Source organism: Primulina eburnea, chromosome 2 (genome assembly GCF_022965805.1).
Source record: "Primulina eburnea isolate SZY01 chromosome 2, ASM2296580v1, whole genome shotgun sequence".
Classification (NCBI taxonomy): Eukaryota; Viridiplantae; Streptophyta; class Magnoliopsida; order Lamiales; family Gesneriaceae; genus Primulina; species Primulina eburnea.
Window position 1 is genome coordinate 32,197,410 of NC_133102.1, and position 20,363 is coordinate 32,217,772.

The 20,363-nt window shown below is 35.3% G+C and overlaps 1 protein-coding gene across 2 annotated transcripts; it reads right to left on the bottom strand.

The window, feature by feature from the left end:
• Positions 1 to 14,844: 14,844 nt before the first annotated feature.
• On the bottom strand, positions 14,845 to 17,037 carry LOC140823031 (uncharacterized). Of its 2 annotated transcripts, none has more exons than XM_073184103.1 (2): positions 16,655 to 17,037; positions 14,845 to 15,049 (listed from the first exon to the last, which is right to left on the bottom strand). In XM_073184103.1, the coding sequence occupies exon 1, from the start codon at positions 16,923 to 16,925 to the stop codon at positions 16,665 to 16,667; it is 261 nt and encodes an 86-aa protein (XP_073040204.1). In that variant the 5' UTR covers positions 16,926 to 17,037; the 3' UTR covers positions 14,845 to 15,049; positions 16,655 to 16,664. The 2 variants fall into 2 exon arrangements, with proteins under 2 accessions (XP_073040204.1, XP_073040203.1); XM_073184102.1 differs by having other exon boundaries at positions 14,845 to 15,055; positions 16,655 to 17,031.
• Between the last annotated feature and the right edge of the window lie 3,326 nt (positions 17,038 to 20,363).

Below are 20,363 nucleotides of genomic sequence, written 5' to 3' on the forward strand. Positions count from 1 at the left end.
GCTCGGCTTAGCAGAGGAGTTAAGAGATGATGAGGTGAGAGTTTTATTTTCCTGCTAAGGCATCACCTAGCAGATGAGTTAGAGTTTGAGGAGGCTGAAGATTTATTTTTCCTGCTAAGGACTATTTTAGCGGATGAGTCAAGGGTGCGTGGAATTGGAAATTATTTTCCTTCAAAAGCTTAGTAGGGGACCTTGAAGATGAGGGCTATGAGGGTATGCCGTGTTATAAAAATTTATTTGGTTGGTCGTTAACGAACCATGTTTACCGCTGCAAAAATTACGAGAATCTAGCGTGGTAGTGGCTGGGCGAGCAAGAGGCGTGCTGGGCGAGCGTGGTAGTGGCTGAGCGAGCAAGAGGCGTGTTGGCCGAGCAGAGGGCGGGGCGAGCGTGCGGGGTGATGCGCGCTGGGGCAAGCGCTCAAGGGCGGACTGGTGTGTGGGTGAGGAGTTTATGGGTAAGGGTTCGAGCAGGCATGTGTGAGGGCGAGGGCGAGCAGGCGAATGTGCGGGCAAGGGCGAGCAGGCATGAGGGTGTGTGTGTGCGGGCGAGCAAGCGAAGGCATGTGTGCAGGCATGCGGACGAGGGCGTGCAGGAAGTGGCGAGGGCTTCGGCGAGGAGGAGATGAGCGCTGTTGGGGCGAGGGCGAGGAGGAAAGTGTTGGCTGTTGGGTGAGGCGAGGGCTATGGCGAGACGATGAGGGCGAGCGGCTGTGATGAAGGGGCGAGGCGATGAGGCGAGCGGATGTGATAGGAGAGGCTGTGCAGGTGGTGGGCAAAGGATCGGGCAGTGGCTGGCAAGGAGAGGCGTGATGCAGGCGAGGGAGAGGGGATGAGCCAAGAAGATAGGTTGAGGCGACAGCGTGTAGGGCGAGTGCTGGTGGGAGAGGGTGTGCAGGGGGTGGGGCTTTGATTATTGAGGACGAGTGAGAGTGCTAAGTGTGGATGTAGCAAAGGGGATATAAGGAGCAGAAAAGTAAATTGTCTCTTGCGAGAATAATAAAGTAGAGAGTGGATGGAGCCCAACACATATCTGACCCTTCGAAATGAGAAGGTAATTTAATTTGTTTCCAAACTTGTGGGAACTAATGAGCAGCAGGGAGAGAATGCACAACTCACATGTTGTAACCCGAGGACAATGCAATTAATCAAACTTCGAACTATGATTCAGTTCGACTGGGGAGGGGGAGACTGGTGATACCCCATGGACATTAGGCCCAAACCACATTTGGGACCCCTGGCCCATGACCAACCAAGGTGGCATTTGGGTTTCCTGCCCCATCTCCAACCAAGGTGGAAGGCCCAACATAGTCCTAGGTATTCTCCTATAAATACCAGGTTCGGGTGTCTAACTCGAATATTCACTATATTATTTTTCAGCAGCACCCTTAGCTGTTCCCCCTTATATTCTCACTCTTTGACTTGAGCATCGGAGGAGCTACGCCAGGACACCTTCTCGGCCCCCTTCTAACGGTCTTCTTCGTGATTTCAGGATCAAGGCAAACTCAAAACTTACGTCTGGACTAGTGAAATTTGCTGGAATCGGACCTTAAATTTCCCGTGAGTATATTATCATTTTTTAAGTTTGCTTGGGAGATGTTGCATTTCTGTTTCTTCATTGAGAATTACAGAATCAATGAAGTAAAACTTACTTGGATGGCTGCACAGTTGGTTTGACCGTAAATATTTATACTTTTATTAGTTAATGTGATATTATGTTTTCAGTTAGTTTATCCATAATATTTTGGGCTAACCTTGGTTGTACCACGTAGTTTATATATCTACTCTCGTTTGTTTAGGTGTTTGAAAAAAAAAAATTCCCATTTAAAGGATGTCCAAGCTGAATCACTTTTCGATGCCATAACTCACCAAAGTATTTTCCATATGATGTATCCTCGATTAAATTAAACTTTTTGTGGGAAATTCATTATTTAATTGAGAATAATAATTTATATATATTTTTTTAACAAGTTTTACGAATATAGCCCTTTGATGAGGAGGAAATCTTGTTGAATAAGAAGGTAATTTCATCTTAGTGCACATATTTTTTTATTAGTTTTTGGAAAACCATTTAATACAATCGAAATATTTTATTTTGTGGGACGTGTTTTGAAACTTGAAGAACTTCATATGCTTCAAAATTGGAAAAAAATTATGATAGAACAAAAAGATGAGATAAAAATGTTTACATGAAATTGTGCTCAATTTCAACGTGGAAGTGAGATACCTGTTGTTATTGATAAAGAAGTCGTCGCATTGGAGACAAAAGTGGTAAGATACATTAAGGAAAAGGTTGTTGTTGGAGAGAATAATTCAAAATCAGATGAAGATGTTGATTGGGTCAATGGACCGATGAAAAAGATTACTTTAATTTATCACACGACATAGGTGGTTATTTTGATGTGTTGGTTCATAATGTTGTTGATGAATGGCGAATGAAAAATCTATATAAGATAATGAATTTAAGAAATGAACAAGTTTAGGTGGTGATGATGAAATGGAGAAGGGAAAATGTTTAGGAATTGATGAATTGGGAAGCAAAAAGGTATAGACGGCACTGAATTGGGGGATGAAAAAAATATAGGTGTTGATGATTTGGAGAAGGGAGAAATTGTAGCCTACCGAAAAATAACAAAGCTGGTGCTAAGTTTGAAAAGGAAAGAATTTAAGAAGATGGTGATATGGAAAAGAAAAAAGTGAAGATGTAAGAGATTATTCTCAGAACGGAATATATGATGAGTGTGAGGACATTAGTGACGTTAATTCTGATACTTTTTAGGAAAAATGAGTAGAGTACTTTTCAATATACTTCCATGTTCTGCATATATTTTATAATAAATATGTCTTATACATGTTAGAGTCACAATTATGCACAGGTGCAAGAAGCCAATAAAAACTTTTTGAATATCATTTGACAATATATCATATCGCAATTTTTCAGACCAACTGACAAAGAGATATAAAAAGAATAGCGTAAAATTCCTCACCTCAGTGACTGACTGTAGATGAGTATGAGAATTCAATGTTCAAGTCAATCTTATTGACCTTGGTGATTATCATTAATACAATATAAAACCTCCTAATTAATTCAAAATTTAAATATGGATAATGATATGAATATGATCAAGCATTATGTTCGAATATTTGAAAGGAATTTCAAGAAGACTTGTTATCCCGAACATACATGCTTGACGATGATAAAAGATGAAAGATCAAGCCTATTCAAGCGATTAAAGGAGTTCAAGAGCGCTCTTAGTGAAATTGTATCTAGTGACCAAGCATTTGAGCGCAAATTGACTCGGAAGGAAAGTAGTTGGTGCGCATCCGTGTGCCCAGGAGAAGAATTCTGCATGCGGGCAGCAAGGCATGTGCAAAAGCACACCAGAAGCATACCATCGCAAACCCGCGCGACCATAGCCCGCGATCACGCGTATGAGGCTAGACGAGGGATGCACAGATAGAATCTTCTGCTCACCAGCGCGATTTCAGCTTGCACATGTGCACCGCGACACGGATTTTAGAAAAGAAATTCTAGATTACGAAATTTACATGAATTATTGTTTTTCTTATATATAAACAAAAATTTTAAACATTAGAGGATATTATTTAAGTTTTAAGATAATTTTTACGATATTTTTCTCTCAAAAAAGTTTTTGATTTGTTTACACTTTTTTGTGTTTCTAAAATCAAACTTATGCTTTGTGGAGTTTTTTATTGTTTTTCACTAAGATTGACAAAAACGAGTTCTTTAAAAGTTTTCTTGATATTAATTGTTCTTATTTATATAATTTGTTACTAAACCATGTCGTATATGAGTTAATATTATATTGCTTGTTTCAAAGATAAAGATCAAGAGTTAGGGAAATTCTTGTTATTCATTGAATTGACGACGTATCTGGTATAGTTTGTATTTGCCTTTAATGAATTACGAGGTTCGCTTCAGATTATCCCTAAAATTTACCAAAATATTGAGCATTAGTCCATAACTTTATAAAACTTTTTGTAGTTTCTTAAAATAAATCAGTAATAAACAAAAGGATATTTCAAACATTATGACCATGTTTTATGTCTTAGTAAGTATTTGAACTCTATATATCTACTTTAAATATCTATATATATATATATATAAAAGCAGAGTTTTCGCCAAAAATAGTAATTTCCCGCCAAAATGTCATTTCTAAAAAAAAAAAAAAATTGATATATGTGTACTGCAATAAATTATCATTTTAATTATTGTTTGCATTGATTATATCAATTCACTTAATTCAATTTTAATTTATGTATTATATGTTTTTATTTTTATACTTAAATATATATATATATATATATATATATATATATATATATATATATATATATATATATATATCAATATATATAAGCAGAGTTTTTGCCAAAAATAGTAATTTCCCGCCAAAATGTCATTTCTAAAAAGGAAAGATTTATCATGAATATTGACATATGTGTACTGCAATAAATGATCACTCCAATTATTGTTTCCATTGATTATATCACTTCATTTAATTCAATTTTAAATTTAAATAATTTTTATATTACTTCAAATGAATTTATGTATGATATGTTTTTTTATTTTTTAACTCAAACTAAAACTAAACTATATTTAAAATATAAACTATATTAAAAATTTTGCACTTATTATATCAATAAGTTTAATTAAAAACTGCATAAATAAATTTAAAATAAAAATGATTGCAATGTTCAGTATAACTAATGAGGTAAATCATTCAAAAATAATTTTTCAATTTTAAGTAATTTTTTGCCCAAATTATTTACTGAAAAAGAAATACAATATCTAATTAGTTTATTTAATTTTTCTAAAATAAAATTGGTTGAATGTTAAAAGTTATCACTACAACAAAGTTTTCCAATTAACAATTTAAAATTAATTTACCATTTAGTAATCATAATTTTTTTTTATCTAAAAAACATATTAATTCGAAATTACCTTAATTTGAAAGAATTAATGCATTGTAGTTTTCTTCCAAAACCATATGTTTATTGTATAATTTAAATTGTCTTCTTAAAATTTTAAATAAGAGAGCATAAAAAAACTAAAAGAGATATATTCAAAAGAGTTTCAAATGGATATTAAATTACTCTCAATAAACATGTATATTGTCCTGAATAATCAGAAATGTTTGACACCGAATGCATGCAATTCGAAATTTTCATAATTTGAAAGAGTTAATGTATGGTATAATTCTGTCAAGAGCATCCAATGTATAGTTTTTGTCCCTTGGGATGTCTTATTTGAATTTTAAATTATAAATAATGCAATATTGTATATTATATTAGAAACCATTTTTATTCTATTTATCTTACTAAATTTATCTAATCCAAAATTGAGTTGAATCTTTCCAAGATGTAATGTTCATTTAAATTTAGATTTGTTCGTTGTTATGAACTACCTGCATACGAGAACAACGAGACATTAAGTTTGAAATATACCTTTCATGATCGAGAAGTAAAAAAATATTATTCATCTATTTGTATAAAATTTTGATTATTACGTATCACTAATGTGATATTCTTCTATATTACAAAGTTCACGGATACATGATAATAGATAATTCCTATAATGGAAATGATTAAACCAATTCTAAAGAAAGTGAACATCTTATTAGAGTGCACCTCATAAAATATATTGACATTGTTTTGGAATACACATGATAATAAATGTTAATAAAATAATTATTCTGATTTATACATAATTTACTTTTGATCACATGTTTCATTTTTCTTTCGGAATAATAGGTTGTTGTGTTTATTATGAAGATATTTTGTAAATAAAATCACAACCCATTTGGATAAAGATATTGATGAAACAATTATTGTTATCATTCAAATGTGTCAAACACGTGTCATGTCACAAAATTGTTGGTGAATATAGATTTAGACGAAATTATTGAATTTTTAACAAATCATTTTTCATTAATTTTAATGAATATGATTTAAAAATATTTTTTTGTCACAAGTTAAACAATAATAATTTGAAGCTTCTCGAAAATTAAAGAATTAAATATCTATTAAGATTGGTAGCCGACATCAATATATTAAACATGATAACCATCATGTCATTGCCGTAGGCTAACACAATCTAAAATTTTGATATATGATAGTGAATATTAGGAAAAAAAAATTAATCGCCATGCATTGTATTTAAGAAAGTTTTTTAAAATTAGCGAAAAAATAGTTTTATTTTTATTTTTTACAATTATATTATTTTTTTCAATTTAAATATCTAATCATTTTTCATCGATTTTTAATAATATCAGCCCGTGCATCGCACGAGTTAAATACTAGTTCTAAATAAATAGCATGCATTTTAATCCATCAATTATAAAAATAAAAGTAAAGGAAGATTCAGCTACTCCTCAAAGAAGTGACGAAAACCTTCGTTGCAAGGAAAAGACAAACATGTCCCAAATTTTCTTTTCCTACCAGAAACTGACAAACTCCAAGGTTAATTTCAAAATACACAAAGAGGAGTTCCAACAAAGAATATGTGACGTCCCGAAAATTTGAGGTCTACATGAACCACGTGCGTGCAAGTTATTAAATTCTTTATGTATTTTATTAAATGATTTTAATGCATATTTATTTCATTAAATTGAGTTTTAATTCATGATTTGTGAATTTGCATTATTTCAAATTATAATATGTTTAGTTGATTCATGTTTAAACGTTTTTCTTGAATTTTATGTTCAGGCGATTATTCGAGACGGGATCGAGGAAAAGACCGGTGACGATTTTTAGCAATTAAAAATGTAGTATTTTATTTTTAAGTTGAGTTTGGGACATTTTAAATTAGTTTGTAAAGAGTTAGTATTTTAAAGCCTAAATTAGTTACTTAATAATTTTAGGAGTTTAAATCTTTTAAAGTGGGTGGTACATGTATTTTGGTTAAAAGGAGAGTTTAGTGGAGTGTATCAATTTAATTGATAAATTTGTGTGGGTCAAACTTTTATTAGCATTTTTATTAGTTGATTTAACAAAATTATCTCCTAATTAATGACCCACACACACGTTAAACACACTAACACACACTTACACGTTTTTACACACACTAAAACACACAACACACACACAAGCTTTAAAAATCAGATTTTTATTATTTTAAAAAGAGAGAAACCTAGGGTTCCATAGCATTCAGCAGCCGTCCCCTTCTCTTCGAGTCTCCCAGAAATTTTCGTGAGTTTTATTGCAAGAATTTAGTGCCACGTTCGTCCCGGATCAAGCCTCGCTCCGTTCCCGCATCGGTATCGCCGTTTCGGTAAAGTTTATCATCAAAAGGCACGTATATTCTGTTCTTTCTGCATCGATCTTGTCATAGTATGCGTTGTGTATTTTTATGCGTGAAAATTTATGTATGACGTTCGTCGTTTGAGCGGAAATTGATTTGAATGCGTTTGAAATACTTTTTAGATCTGAAATCTCGTAACTTGCTGTTCTTCTCGAAACTGCGATTTTTCCGTCGAGAATTTGAGAAAACTTTCAACTACAAAATTGTAGAACTTTTTGATACCTTCGTTTTGATATAAAATTCGAGATTTTTGGATGAAAATTGAGTGAGTTATGGCGTTTTTCGTGGGACTGCTCAAACTGCGACTTTTACGATAATTGTGTTCTCGAAGTTTATTTGTTGCAGGCTTCGTTGGAGATCGACGGACGATCGTTGTTGCACCTAGGTATGATTATTATGTTGTTGGGTTGATATGTGGTACGTCGTTTAGTGTCGATAGGCACTCGAATGCATTAGAAGTCGTAGGAAAGAAATTAGTGTCGATTGTCACGTTTTTGAAATTGTATGTGTCGTAAGATGAACGTCGTGGCTTGAGATGTTGTACGAAATTGGTTTTATGTTATGGTATGCTAGGATGGGTCCCGGGGTGTCGGTTCATAGTTCGTGCAACCGGGTCTAGAAAGTTAAGCAAAGCATGTACAAGAATTTTCGTAAGTTCGCGATCACAGAGCCTACACGGACCCTTACACGGACCCTGGCACGGGGTCCGTGCCTTTGTTCTTCCGGAGTGCCCTTTTTCCAGAGTCTGCACGGACCCTGGCACGGGGTCCGTGTCCACCCCTTTTTCATGGAGTCTTTCACCCGAGTCTACACGGACCCCTACACGGAGGTAGGCACGGGGTCCGTGTCCCTTCTTCTTTCCGAGTGTCACTGCACTGCACCTAGACGGACCTGTACATGGACCCAGGGTAGGGGTCCGTGTACTCACTGTTTGGGAAAGAATTGTAAGTATATTTTGGGATTTGACGTCATGGTTTAGTGCAAGGGTTATCAAGGTTGTGTCATGGGAAATGTTAGAACGTCCTAAGTATTGATTGGACTTGAGAGCAAGTATGATTCCTACGTTTAAGTTATGCAAATTCATGTTAGTTGATGCAGCAACGGCCCCGATCGAAGTCCAACGAATCCCTCAACGCCAAGTATGTTGACGTGCAAAGAAAATATTTTAAGTTTTTGAGGTATGCTAATGTCTTGTGACCAAAAGTGAATGGGTTTGGAAGTCGGTGAACGTGGCCGAGGACCTCTCCACCCCGTTAAATTATGAACGGGTTTGAAGTTAGGATTGGAAAGCGTTAAATTATGAACGGGGACCAATCCGCCCGTTAAATTATGAACGGGTTAGATCGTGGTTGTGAAGCGTTAAATTATGAACGTGGATCAACTGGCCTGTTAAATTATGAACACGGATCTCATGTATGTGGCAGTGGATACGTCCCTGTCAGCCCAGTACTGTGGTATGTCTGATCAGGCGTTTATTATGTATGGGTCACTTGCTTTGAAACATCCTCTACGCAAAATGATGAAGTTATGTATGTTAAAGTATGTTCAAGTATGCAGCATGTTTATGAAAAGTTTAAGTTATGGCACGTCGAAGTATGTATGTACGTATGTTCAAGTTTATTATGCAAGTTCAAGTTCCAATTATGTATGTCCTATTTTAAAGTTGCATGCGACCTTAATATGTAGTACTCGTTATTCCAGTTTATACGTGTTGAGTCTTTAGACTCACTAGACTTGATCGATGCAGGTGACTATGTTGAGGAGACAGGAGGTGATGACCAAGGGGCAGGCTTGGGCTGAGTGGCAGGCTAAACCCGAGGACCGCAAGTTTATGTTTATGCAAATTTTTAAAATACTCTGATGTTTTGATTTGAACGTGAGACGTTTTGAGACAGTTTATTTTAGCAAAATTTTATTGGTGACGGATGATGGTGAGATTTATTTTTATGAATGTTGAGTGACGACCGTATGAATGTTTTTATTTAAGAAAATTTTTAATTCTTCCGCAAATTTTAAGTAGTGTAGAATACGGTTCGTTACAGTTGGTATCAGAGCGGTGTTCTTGTAAAGGGTTATGCCTACTGCCAGTCGCAAGAAGCTCTCGAAGTCACACCTCAAGTCTGTAAGTTTTAAAGTTTTAAAGTCTTTTAAGTAGTAAGCATGAAGTCATGATTTCGGCATGTGCATGTTTTAATTCTATCACCTGTATGTTTATATGACATACGTTTTGGAGTACGGGTTTGCATGTCGTTATGAGTTGAGAATGGATCTTTAAAATTTTTATGCATGTTACGACATGAAATGAAAAACTATTTGATTTTCTTGCACGCTGGTGTGGTGGAATTGGACATGAGTAAGAATTTTACTTTTGGGCGTTAGAAAAAGTTGTAAATGATTTTTCTATATTAATTTTTGGATAGTAGTACTGATGTTAGACTAGTGAGTAATAAGTTAAACTTGAAAAATACGAATGCTTTTGGGACTTGTAGATTTTTAAAGAAATTACTGATGGTTTGTGGTTGCTAGCTGAGTTGCTTTTTGAGAACTCCATGTAAGGATTTATTTATTTGAGACTACGACGATATTTGGAAGTATACAAGAATAGAATTTATTTAGGATGCATGCTCCCCCTAGTTGGATTTAAGGATTTAATTGCACGAATTGAGAATTTTAAGGACCTAGTGGTAATGACCCATAGTTCCAGGACCTAAGTGCAAAGATAAAAATCCTAAGGGACTAGTTTCGAAGTTATCGTTTGGGATTAAATTCCGAGTTTCGAGGATTTTAAGGTTTAATGAGACTAAAATCGAAGATTTTATTGGGGACCGGAAATGCAAATTTTGAAGAGTTGTATGGCCAAAAATGTAAGTTCGAGAACTTTAAGGGTCAAATTGCAAATTCAGAAAATTTTGGGGATTAAATTCGAATTTTTGAGGAACACTTGGGTTAAATCAGTAAATTTCGAGGCTATGAGAATTGAATTTGGGTCTAATAAGCTTAAAATTTTTGAATTTTATGTTGCGAGGAACTTACACCATGGAATTAGGAACACCAAGAACTTATGGGTAAATGTGGAATTTCCGAAATTTAAGACAAACTGGATAATTTTGAGGAAATAATGAATTGATGCTACAATTTTAAGGAATTTGGGGGACTAGTTTAGCAGTAAGTGAGAATTGAATGGTTTAAATGATAGGAATTTTCGATGATTTAAGCTCGAAGGGATCATTAGAACCTTGAAGTATCTGGGTTATAATATTATAAGAAATGGTAATCAAGGGGATTGTAAGATGAATCGACATTGGGCTCGAAAAGTTAAGCGCTAGTGAAATTAATGTGCGGCAAATTTAAAATTCAGGATGATAATGATTTGAGGTAAAGTTGATCGTTTAGCTAAGTTATAAGAGTAGACATTGAGTTAGCGAAATTTTTTTTGGGAACTTAAGTCGATGTGTCATAAGTTTTAGTCTTGATTGTAACAGTTAAGCTTGTACCTTTGTTGGAATTTGATTTTCTAGAAAGTTGGGTATGTTTGATGGTTAGGTTAATCGATATGCTAATGTAAGAATTGAGGTAGACATCTTGTCTTGAGAAATTTTTGTAAGTTATTAAGAAACTTGGGAGTAAGTGAATATGTGTGTTGGAATTATGTTATCCAAAACTATTTGGGTTGAGTAAGGGTGAATTTCAAATTTATGGGGACATTTGTTCATACGGAATTTTTGGGTGAAATAAAAACAAAAGGGAATTAGTGGTGTTCAACATGAGTTATCAATGAAGGAATATTAAGATTTTTTATTGAGTAAGAAATCTAAAGGCTTGTTATGGGGATTCTAGAATTCTATGGGTTATAAGTGGAGTTGATTCATTAGAGTTAGTCCATTATTAATAAAGGAAGCTTATTAAGTTTTATACGCTAGAATTAATTGAGTATTGGGGATACGTCTAAGTGGGACATTCGTTCCAATGGGGAAGGCTCAAGGGTCTTAGGCTTTAACTATATTGTAATCGTGAAGAAAATAGTTTAAGCTTGTGATTGATGCTAGAAAGTTTTTATTATTTGAGGAGAGGATCGATATTATATATTTTGGGGTTTTACGGATTTATGTTACTCGAAATTAAAGATTGGCAGCAATTTTATATTTGGGATGTACTCGTGAATAGCTAAGTTATATAAGTTTGTATCATAAGGTAAATATTCGATTCAAGGATTGTAGGCCAATATTAACATATGGGGATTAAGATAAGATTTAACTTTTAAGTGTATTGCTGAGGATGGAAGTTGATCAGTAACCGTTGGTGCTAAGACCTCTTAGGTTGGACTGAATAAATGCGTATGTAATAGTTCGATGAGCATTAGGGGTATGGTATGAGAAAGTAAGATACGATAAGTTTGAACCTCTAATCCTAATATTGGGAGTTGTGAGAAAAGTCAGAATTCGAGTTCGTAGCAAAGTAAAACTAAGACGCCATAAGTCGTTTTAAGTTGTGATTCGCAAACGAGGTTTTTGGTAGGTAATTTAATTAGGATTGAAGAGACGTAAGGACAACATAAGACTTAATTTTATTCAGAGTAGCGCAGCGGTAGCGTGGATCGTTGGGATACTAGAATTAAGAATCTAATTTTTGGATTATCGAGGATAAGCGAATTTCGGGGACGAAATTCAAATTAAGGGGGATAGATTGTGACGTCCCGAAAATTTGAGGTCTACATGAACCACGTGCGTGCAAGTTATTAAATTCTTTATGTATTTTATTAAATGATTTTAATGCATGTTTATTTCATTAAATTGAGTTTTAATTCATGATTTGTGAATTTGCATTATTTCAAATTATAATATGTTTAGTTGATTCATGTTTAAACGTTTTTCTTGAGTTTTATGTTCAGGCGATTATTCGAGGTGGGATCGAGGAAAAGACCGGTGACGATTTTTAGCAATTAAAAATGTGGTATTTTATTTTTAAGTTGAGTTTGAGACATTTTAAATTAGTTTGTAAAGAGTTAGTATTTTAAAGCCTAAATTAGTTACTTAATAATTTTAGGAGTTTAAATCTTTTAAAGTGGGTGGTACATGTATTTTGGTTAAAAGGAGAGTTTAGTGGAGTGTATCAATTTAATTGATAAATTTGTGTGGGTCAAACTTTTATTAGCATTTTTATTAGTTGATTTAGCAAAATTATCTCCTAATTAATGACCCACACACACGTTAAACACACTAACACACACTTACACATTTTTACACACACTAAAACACACAACACACACACAAGCTTTAAAAATCAGATTTTTATTATTTTAAAAAGAGAGAAACCTAGGGTTCCATAGCATTCAGCAGCCGTCCCCTTCTCTTCGAGTCTCCCAGCAATTTTCGTGAGTTTTATTGCAAGAATTTAGTGCCACGTTCGTCCCGGATCAAGCCTCGCTCCGTTCCCGCATCGGTATCGCCGTTTCGGTAAAGTTTATCATCAAAAGGCACGTATATTCTGTTCTTTCTGCATCGATCTTGTCATAGTATGCGTTGTGTATTTTTATGCGTGAAAATTTATGTATGACGTTCGTCGTTTGAGCGGAAATTGATTTGAATGCGTTTGAAATACTTTTTAGATCTGAAATCTCGTAACTTGCTGTTCTTCTCGAAACTGCGATTTTTCCGTCGAGAATTTGAGAAAACTTTCAACTACAAAATTGTAGAACTTTTTGATACCTTCGTTTTGATATAAAATTCGAGATTTTTGGATGAAAATTGAGTGAGTTATGGCGTTTTTCGTGGGATTGCTCAAACTGCGACTTTTACGATAATTGTGTTCTCGAAGTTTATTTGTTGCAGGCTTCGTTGGAGATCGACGGACGATCGTTGTTGCACCTAGGTATGATTATTATGTTGTTGGGTTGATATGTGGTACGTCGTTTAGTGTCGATAGGCACTCGAATGCATTAGAAGTCGTAGGAAAGAAATTAGTGTCGATTGTCACGTTTTTGAAATTGTATGTGTCGTAAGATGAACGTCGTGGCTTGAGATGTTGTACGAAATTGGTTTTATGTTATGGTATGCTAGGATGGGTCCCGGGGTGTCGGTTCATAGTTCGTGCAACCGGGTCTAGAAAGTTAAGCAAAGCATGTACAAGAATTTTCGTAAGTTCGCGATCACAGAGCCTGCACGGACCCTTACACGGACCCTGGCACGGGGTCCGTGCCTTTGTTCTTCCGGAGTGCCCTTTTTCCAGAGTCTGCACGGACCCTGGCACGGGGTCCGTGTCCACCCCTTTTTCATGGAGTCTTTCACCCGAGTCTACACGGACCCCTACACGGAGGTAGGCACGGGGTCCGTGTCCCTTCTTCTTTCCGAGTGTCACTGCACCGCACCTAGACGGACCTGTACACGGACCCAGGGTAGGGGTCCGTGTACTCACTGTTTGGGAAAGAATTGTAAGTATATTTTGGGATTTGACGTCATGGTTTAGTGCAAGGGTTATCAAGGTTGTGTCATGGGAAATGTTAGAACGTCCTAAGTATTGATTGGACTTGAGAGCAAGTATGATTCCTACGTTTAAGTTATGCAAATTCATGTTAGTTGATGCAGCAACGGCCCCGATCGAAGTCCAACGAATCCCTCAACGCCAAGTATGTTGACGTGCAAAGAAAATATTTTAAGTTTTTGAGGTATGCTAATGTCTTGTGACCAAAAGTGAATGGGTTTGGAAGTCGGTGAACGTGGCCGAGGACCTCTCCACCCCGTTAAATTATGAACGGGTTTGAAGTTAGGATTGGAAAGCGTTAAATTATGAACGGGGACCAATCCGCCCGTTAAATTATGAACGGGTTAGATCGTGGTTGTGAAGCGTTAAATTATGAACGTGGATCAACTGGCCTGTTAAATTATGAACACGGATCTCATGTATGTGGCAGTGGATACGTCCCTGTCAGCCCAGTACTGTGGTATGTCTGATCAGGCGTTTATTATGTATGGGTCACTTGCTTTGAAACATCCTCTACGCAAAATGATGAAGTTATGTATGTTAAAGTATGTTCAAGTATGCAGCATGTTTATGAAAAGTTTAAGTTATGGCACGTCGAAGTATGTATGTACGTATGTTCAAGTTTATTATGCAAGTTCAAGTTCCAATTATGTATGTCCTATTTTAAAGTTGCATGCGACCTTAATATGTAGTACTCGTTATTCCAGTTTATACGTGTTGAGTCTTTAGACTCACTAGACTTGATCGATGCAGGTGACTATGTTGAGGAGACAGGAGGTGATGACCAAGGGGCAGGCTTGGGCTGAGTGACAGGCTAAACCCGAGGACCGCAAGTTTATGTTTATGCAAATTTTTAAAATACTCTGATGTTTTGATTTGAACATGAGACGTTTTGAGACAGTTTATCTTAGCAAAATTTTATTGGTGACGGATGATGGTGAGATTTATTTTTATGAATGTTGAGTGACGACCGTATGAATGTTTTTATTTAAGAAAATTTTTAATTCTTCCGCAAATTTTAAGTAGTGTAGAATACGGTTCGTTACAGAATAATACTAGAACAAAACAAATCCCAGATTCCAAGGCGCAAAGATCATCAACATAACCAATATAACAATAAGTTTTACATAGATTTAGTAGCATCAATCGCGAATGTATTTGCATCAGCTCACTTTATTCTCTTTAATGCATAAAACCAAAAAACTATTGATGCTTCCCACATTGCCATCAATGATCGTCCGGGCACTTTGGCTGAAGCTGCAATTAAATGTATAAACATGTTATGGAATCCAGTGGGCATAATAGAGCATTGTCTGAAATAAGAATTAGTTCACACTAAGCACACAAGCAATTCCTTCCATTCTGTCATACAAAACAATGATATATAGGTCTAATCATTTGCAAAGCATTTGACACAGAATCCATTCAGCATACATCATCAAAGAAGTGAAAAAGGAAAATATAATTGTTTCTGAGAGCAATGATCTAGTTTATCATCAGTCTCACGCGAAAATAATTATCACGAGGATATTCAAAGAACATGATGAATTTAGGCATTTCAATGTATCAAGTATCATCATCTTCATTCGAAGCAATACATGAGAAATCCTACATAACAAGATTAAAGTTTAGAATATCAGCAATTTGCGCAAAATGTAAGGTATGCCTGAGTACTTTGCCCAACAAAACCATTCTGACAACTTTGCATGACAGTGTTAAAGATTAGGAGCTGGAAATTATTTGCAGGATAAGTAATGAGTTCTTTTTTTTTTCAGAAGAAACAAAATACATTAATAAATTTAAAAGTACGGCTGAAGGATAAGACAACCTTTCCAACAATCTCGTGTGTCATCTTTTAGATTTTTTAACCCTTACAAGCAAATAATAGGGGTTACCCATAAGTCATAACCATGTTACATTTTTCTGGACAAGCCCATTAAAAGCTGAGTTCCTTTAAGATCTTATACCAACTAGACATAGTTACAGTACATGATAAGAAAGAGCGGAATATGATGCTAAAATGAAAGCAAAGATTGCAATGATGGTTGTGGGATTGTGCCATTTCAAAGTAATAGCAGACAAGAGAATAAACAATCATTAGGGGTGATCCGTGAGTCCAGGGATAATTATTTGAATTGCTTTATTGGTAAGGGTGAGTATATAATTGCATTAACTCCTTTCTAGATCATAACTCCTCTCTAGATGAGAAACTAGGTTTTGCCATCATCGTTACTGGCAAGCTTGTGTTTACCTTGGCCATGAATTCTCTGTTACATCAACTAATAGCCCATAAAATCGCTTGCCCATGACAGGATTTACCGTGCTTCCCGTTGACGTACTTAATGTACCATTGGGTTACAATGATTACCACCCCTGGACCAAGTTTTACTTGCTAGTGCATCCACAAAATTCAAGTAGTGCCTGAGGAAAAATTAGTAGTGCTACAAATAATTTACTATGGGAAGCAGCACAAAGCAACTGTGACGGCTTAACTCAAATGGTCAAAACAAAATCCAAAGCTGTTGGAACATTCTGAGTAATTGTTTTACAAGCAGTAACAAGTGAAACAATCATCGTCTATCGGCCAAGGACGTCCATCTGAGTAAGGCCACTAATTGTGAGTTTACTGACACAACTCTTACTCGCAGTCCCAAGTTTGCACTCCACCTGGAGGACAAGGTTGTTTTGCAGATGAGTAGAATGATAAGATATTAAAGGAATAAAAAATATCGCCAATCTTGCATCTCTATATTCTCTCTTTATGTGCTTAGATTCTCAAAATAAACAGAAAACAAATAAGAACAAAAAGGGAAACATCAACAACAAATCTAGATAAAAAAAGATCAAGGAGGAGACCTGTGTGAGATCAATGACCACCGTGTTGCTTGTGCTCGAGGTGACGGCGCTCCTCGGGTAGGGCGAGGAGGTAGGAGAAGGCCATTCCTCCGAAACACACGTGATAGAGCGGATCTATGGAACTGGTCTCGATGTACTTGGCGTGGTAATTGTCGAGTCCACGCTTCGCAGAGTTACTGACATGACTGACGGTGAAAATGGGCTTCAGACGAGCAGGTAACTCCTTCACCTTCAGACCCTTGATCTCGTTGTAGAAACTCCTCAACGCCATTTTCGTACCTGAATTGATTGATGAGGAACCCTAATTGCTTCGGTTGATATCGCAAGGGAAACTGATGTTTGGATTGTTCAATTTTTTTTTTCAACCAAAACGTTTCGGTTTATATTTTGTGTAAATTTGTTTTAAATCTTGAAAGTCAAACTCAACTTTATACTAATTTTCTAAAATGTTGTCCAAACTCTTTAATAAGTTTAAAATTAACAAAAATATCCTTGTATATTATAATGATCGATTTTCTTAAGAGAAATTGTATTAGAGCCTAGTAAAATTATTTTAAATATACAAATTTATTATTATGAAGTAGTTAAATGTTTGAGGAGGAGAATTTTCTCAAATTACATGAATCCGAACCCAAGTTCGAGATTATTTATTTACAGGAAGTATTTCAGAACTCTGAAATATTTGTAACAGGAAGATCTAACTAAGGGTAGGTATCAAGAAGAAACCTATCAAAATCCTAAGATAAACTTATGATTCAAAATAAAAGGTTATTAGAAATAGTACCAGATTCTTCTAAACTCTCGGGAGATCTTAGAGAAATTCAAAAGACAGCACGAAATTATGGCAATATACTGTATTATGTACCCCGACACCTGGAGAAAATCCTTGAAAAGCAGGAAAAAATTCTTGGAATAGTGAAAGATATTCAAACAAGAATTCAAATCCTAGAACAACAGCCAAGTTTTAGTAAAAGAACTTCAAAAAGAATGTTACCATCATCCTTTAGTACTGAATTCTTATTACATCAACGAGAGAAGGTCAAAATAGTGTCAAAACATTTGACTGAAGAAGAAAAATTGATAAATCTAATAAATCTGTCTCATAAAATAAATTAGTCTGATGACAACTGACCGACGATTTCGGTTGGGAATAAATCTAGCAAGCGGACTAGGTCAAGTAATAGTATTTGAAAATGAGTCTAGGTATCGTACCCACAGAGACCGATGTTTAATTACTAGAATATGAATTATTTTTCCTAATTTAGGCTAAATAAAATTCAAATGATGGAAGATAGATTAATCAAAACTAAATTAAACAATTCAAATAAATTAACTAAAGCAAAAAAAATCCAAATTATTAAGCTAGTCGAAAATTCAAATTATTTAAAAACGACTAAAGCGCACAACGGTACCGAGACAAACTTATAATCTACGTGTCAAATTTAAATTCAATAAATTAATTATTTAATTCACGACGGAATTCCCAAAATTATTCATTAAACGATTCCTCGAATTAATAAACCTAATTAAATCTAACAGTCCAATTATTCCTAACTGAATTTAATTAAATTCAACCGCATTAGATCGCTGTGAAATTCTAGTTTTTCAACTTAAAGTCGCACACTGAAATCGAATACTATTTCTAGTCAATTTAACCATGTGTTGATTGATGTGTGAAGCAAATATTAATCTATCGTCTTCCGGTTTTAGATTAACCAACAAATATTCTATTTAATTGACCAGATTAAAAGAACACGTGATAAATGATATAAATAAATGAATAAAAATAAATAATAAAATTGAATCAAACTCAAAACATCAAAAATAATTTGTCTCGGCCCTATCGTGGCCCTAGTATATAAAAATCTACTCCATAAACTTAAAATAAAAGTTAAAATCAGTGTTTAAATTCAATGGAGGAAACATGATTAAGAAGGAAGGAAAAAGATCTCTGTTATTTGTAGCATGTGTGAGGAATTTCTCCAACAAGAGTCTTATGTCTTCCTCTCTTCTTTTCCTTCTTCCGCGCTGTTCTGCTATTCCGTCTGCTGCTCCTGTGCTTCTGTTATCGGCTGCCTCTTTTTATTCTCTACGTTTCTGCCCTTTTATTCTTCTTAATGGGCATCCTCCTTCCTTTCCTTTTTAAGCTCATGTCTGTAAAAGAAAGTGTAGATAAGATATTTATACAGATTTACATAGATTTTTCCAAGATTTCAATATCATCAAGGAATAGAATATAAGGGTATTTAATTTCCTTTTTTCTGATATTTTGTTCCCTTTGAAATCTAGTAAATTTATATTATCTCTCAATTTAAACACTTTTCACATTTTATTCAAATATATAATTATTAATTAAATTAAGCACATAATTAGGATATTGTAATGTCCGAGAATTAATCACTGTAATTAACGATGATTTATTTATAATGTTATGTGATTATGAAAGGATTAATCGGGACACGATTTGAGTCGGCGTGAAACGAATGATGTGCGAGGACAGTACATCTCACGCACATGCGCGACATGAGATGCGCACATGGCGAAGTGGAGAGAAGGACTCGCGCATAAACACGGTGGGTGTACGCGCATATGCGCGAGCTGTTCATGCCATGTCCAGAGAGCCTCGCGCATATGCGCGAGACAACCCGAGAGTTGGCAATTTAGAGTAATGGCCTCGCGCATATGCGCCGAGTGAGGGCGCGCATATGCGCGAGATGCCGTGTAGACACGCGCCGGGGCTTATCGCCTCACGCATATGCGCGGAGGAGGGTCGCGCATATGCGCGAGACGTGTTGCACGTAGAGTAAGCCATTTGCCTTACTGCATGTACGTGTATGCATATATGTATATAAGCATATACGTTTAATCTTCAGAAATAAGGAATCGAAGGGAAACTTTGGAGGAAATTGTCTTTAAATCTTAGGATTGCGATTGTGCAAAATCCGTTCGTCTGATTTTGAATCTGACTTCAGTATTGTGTTCATATCAACGCAGGTTACAACTGGACGTAAGTTTTACCACGTTTTGAAATTATGATGTTGTTGGAATTGAATACACGTCATATACGATGTTCTTGATATAGTAGACATCATAGAATCGAAATCAGATTAAGAAACGGACTGATTATGGAATTGTTATGATTTTCTGAAGTTAATTGACTGAGATATGATATCAGATTGTATTGGTATTGATTATTAGTTGAGGGAATTATTATCTGGTAATGTTGTATTGACCGGGATATCGGGATTACGCGGTTATGCCGTTGATTTTGAAATATTGATCAGATTGTTATCGATTTGAACGATATATTGATATGATATCATTGATATTGCCATTGCCAGATTGAGGAATCGACAGAGTTTGGATTCCAGATCGAAACTGCAAAAGAAAGGTATAAGTCAATGTGGTATTGGGACATCGACTCAATTAGGATGTACTTGAGTTTCTCTAAATCACATACTTATTATTATGTTTTATGATTGTGATTATTGATTTGATTAAATGCCTGTTCTATGGAGTTATAGGAGCATGCATTAGACGAGTAATCTTGTGATAGAAGTACCCGATAGTGGCGGGATAGCCACGGGTACATTGCACGATGTTACAAGATAGTGTATTGGCGATAGGACCACAGTCCATGACGGTTAGGTTAGGACACTAGATGTTTGGTTATATCGACTTGGATAGAACTGGAGTCTTTTCTATTACT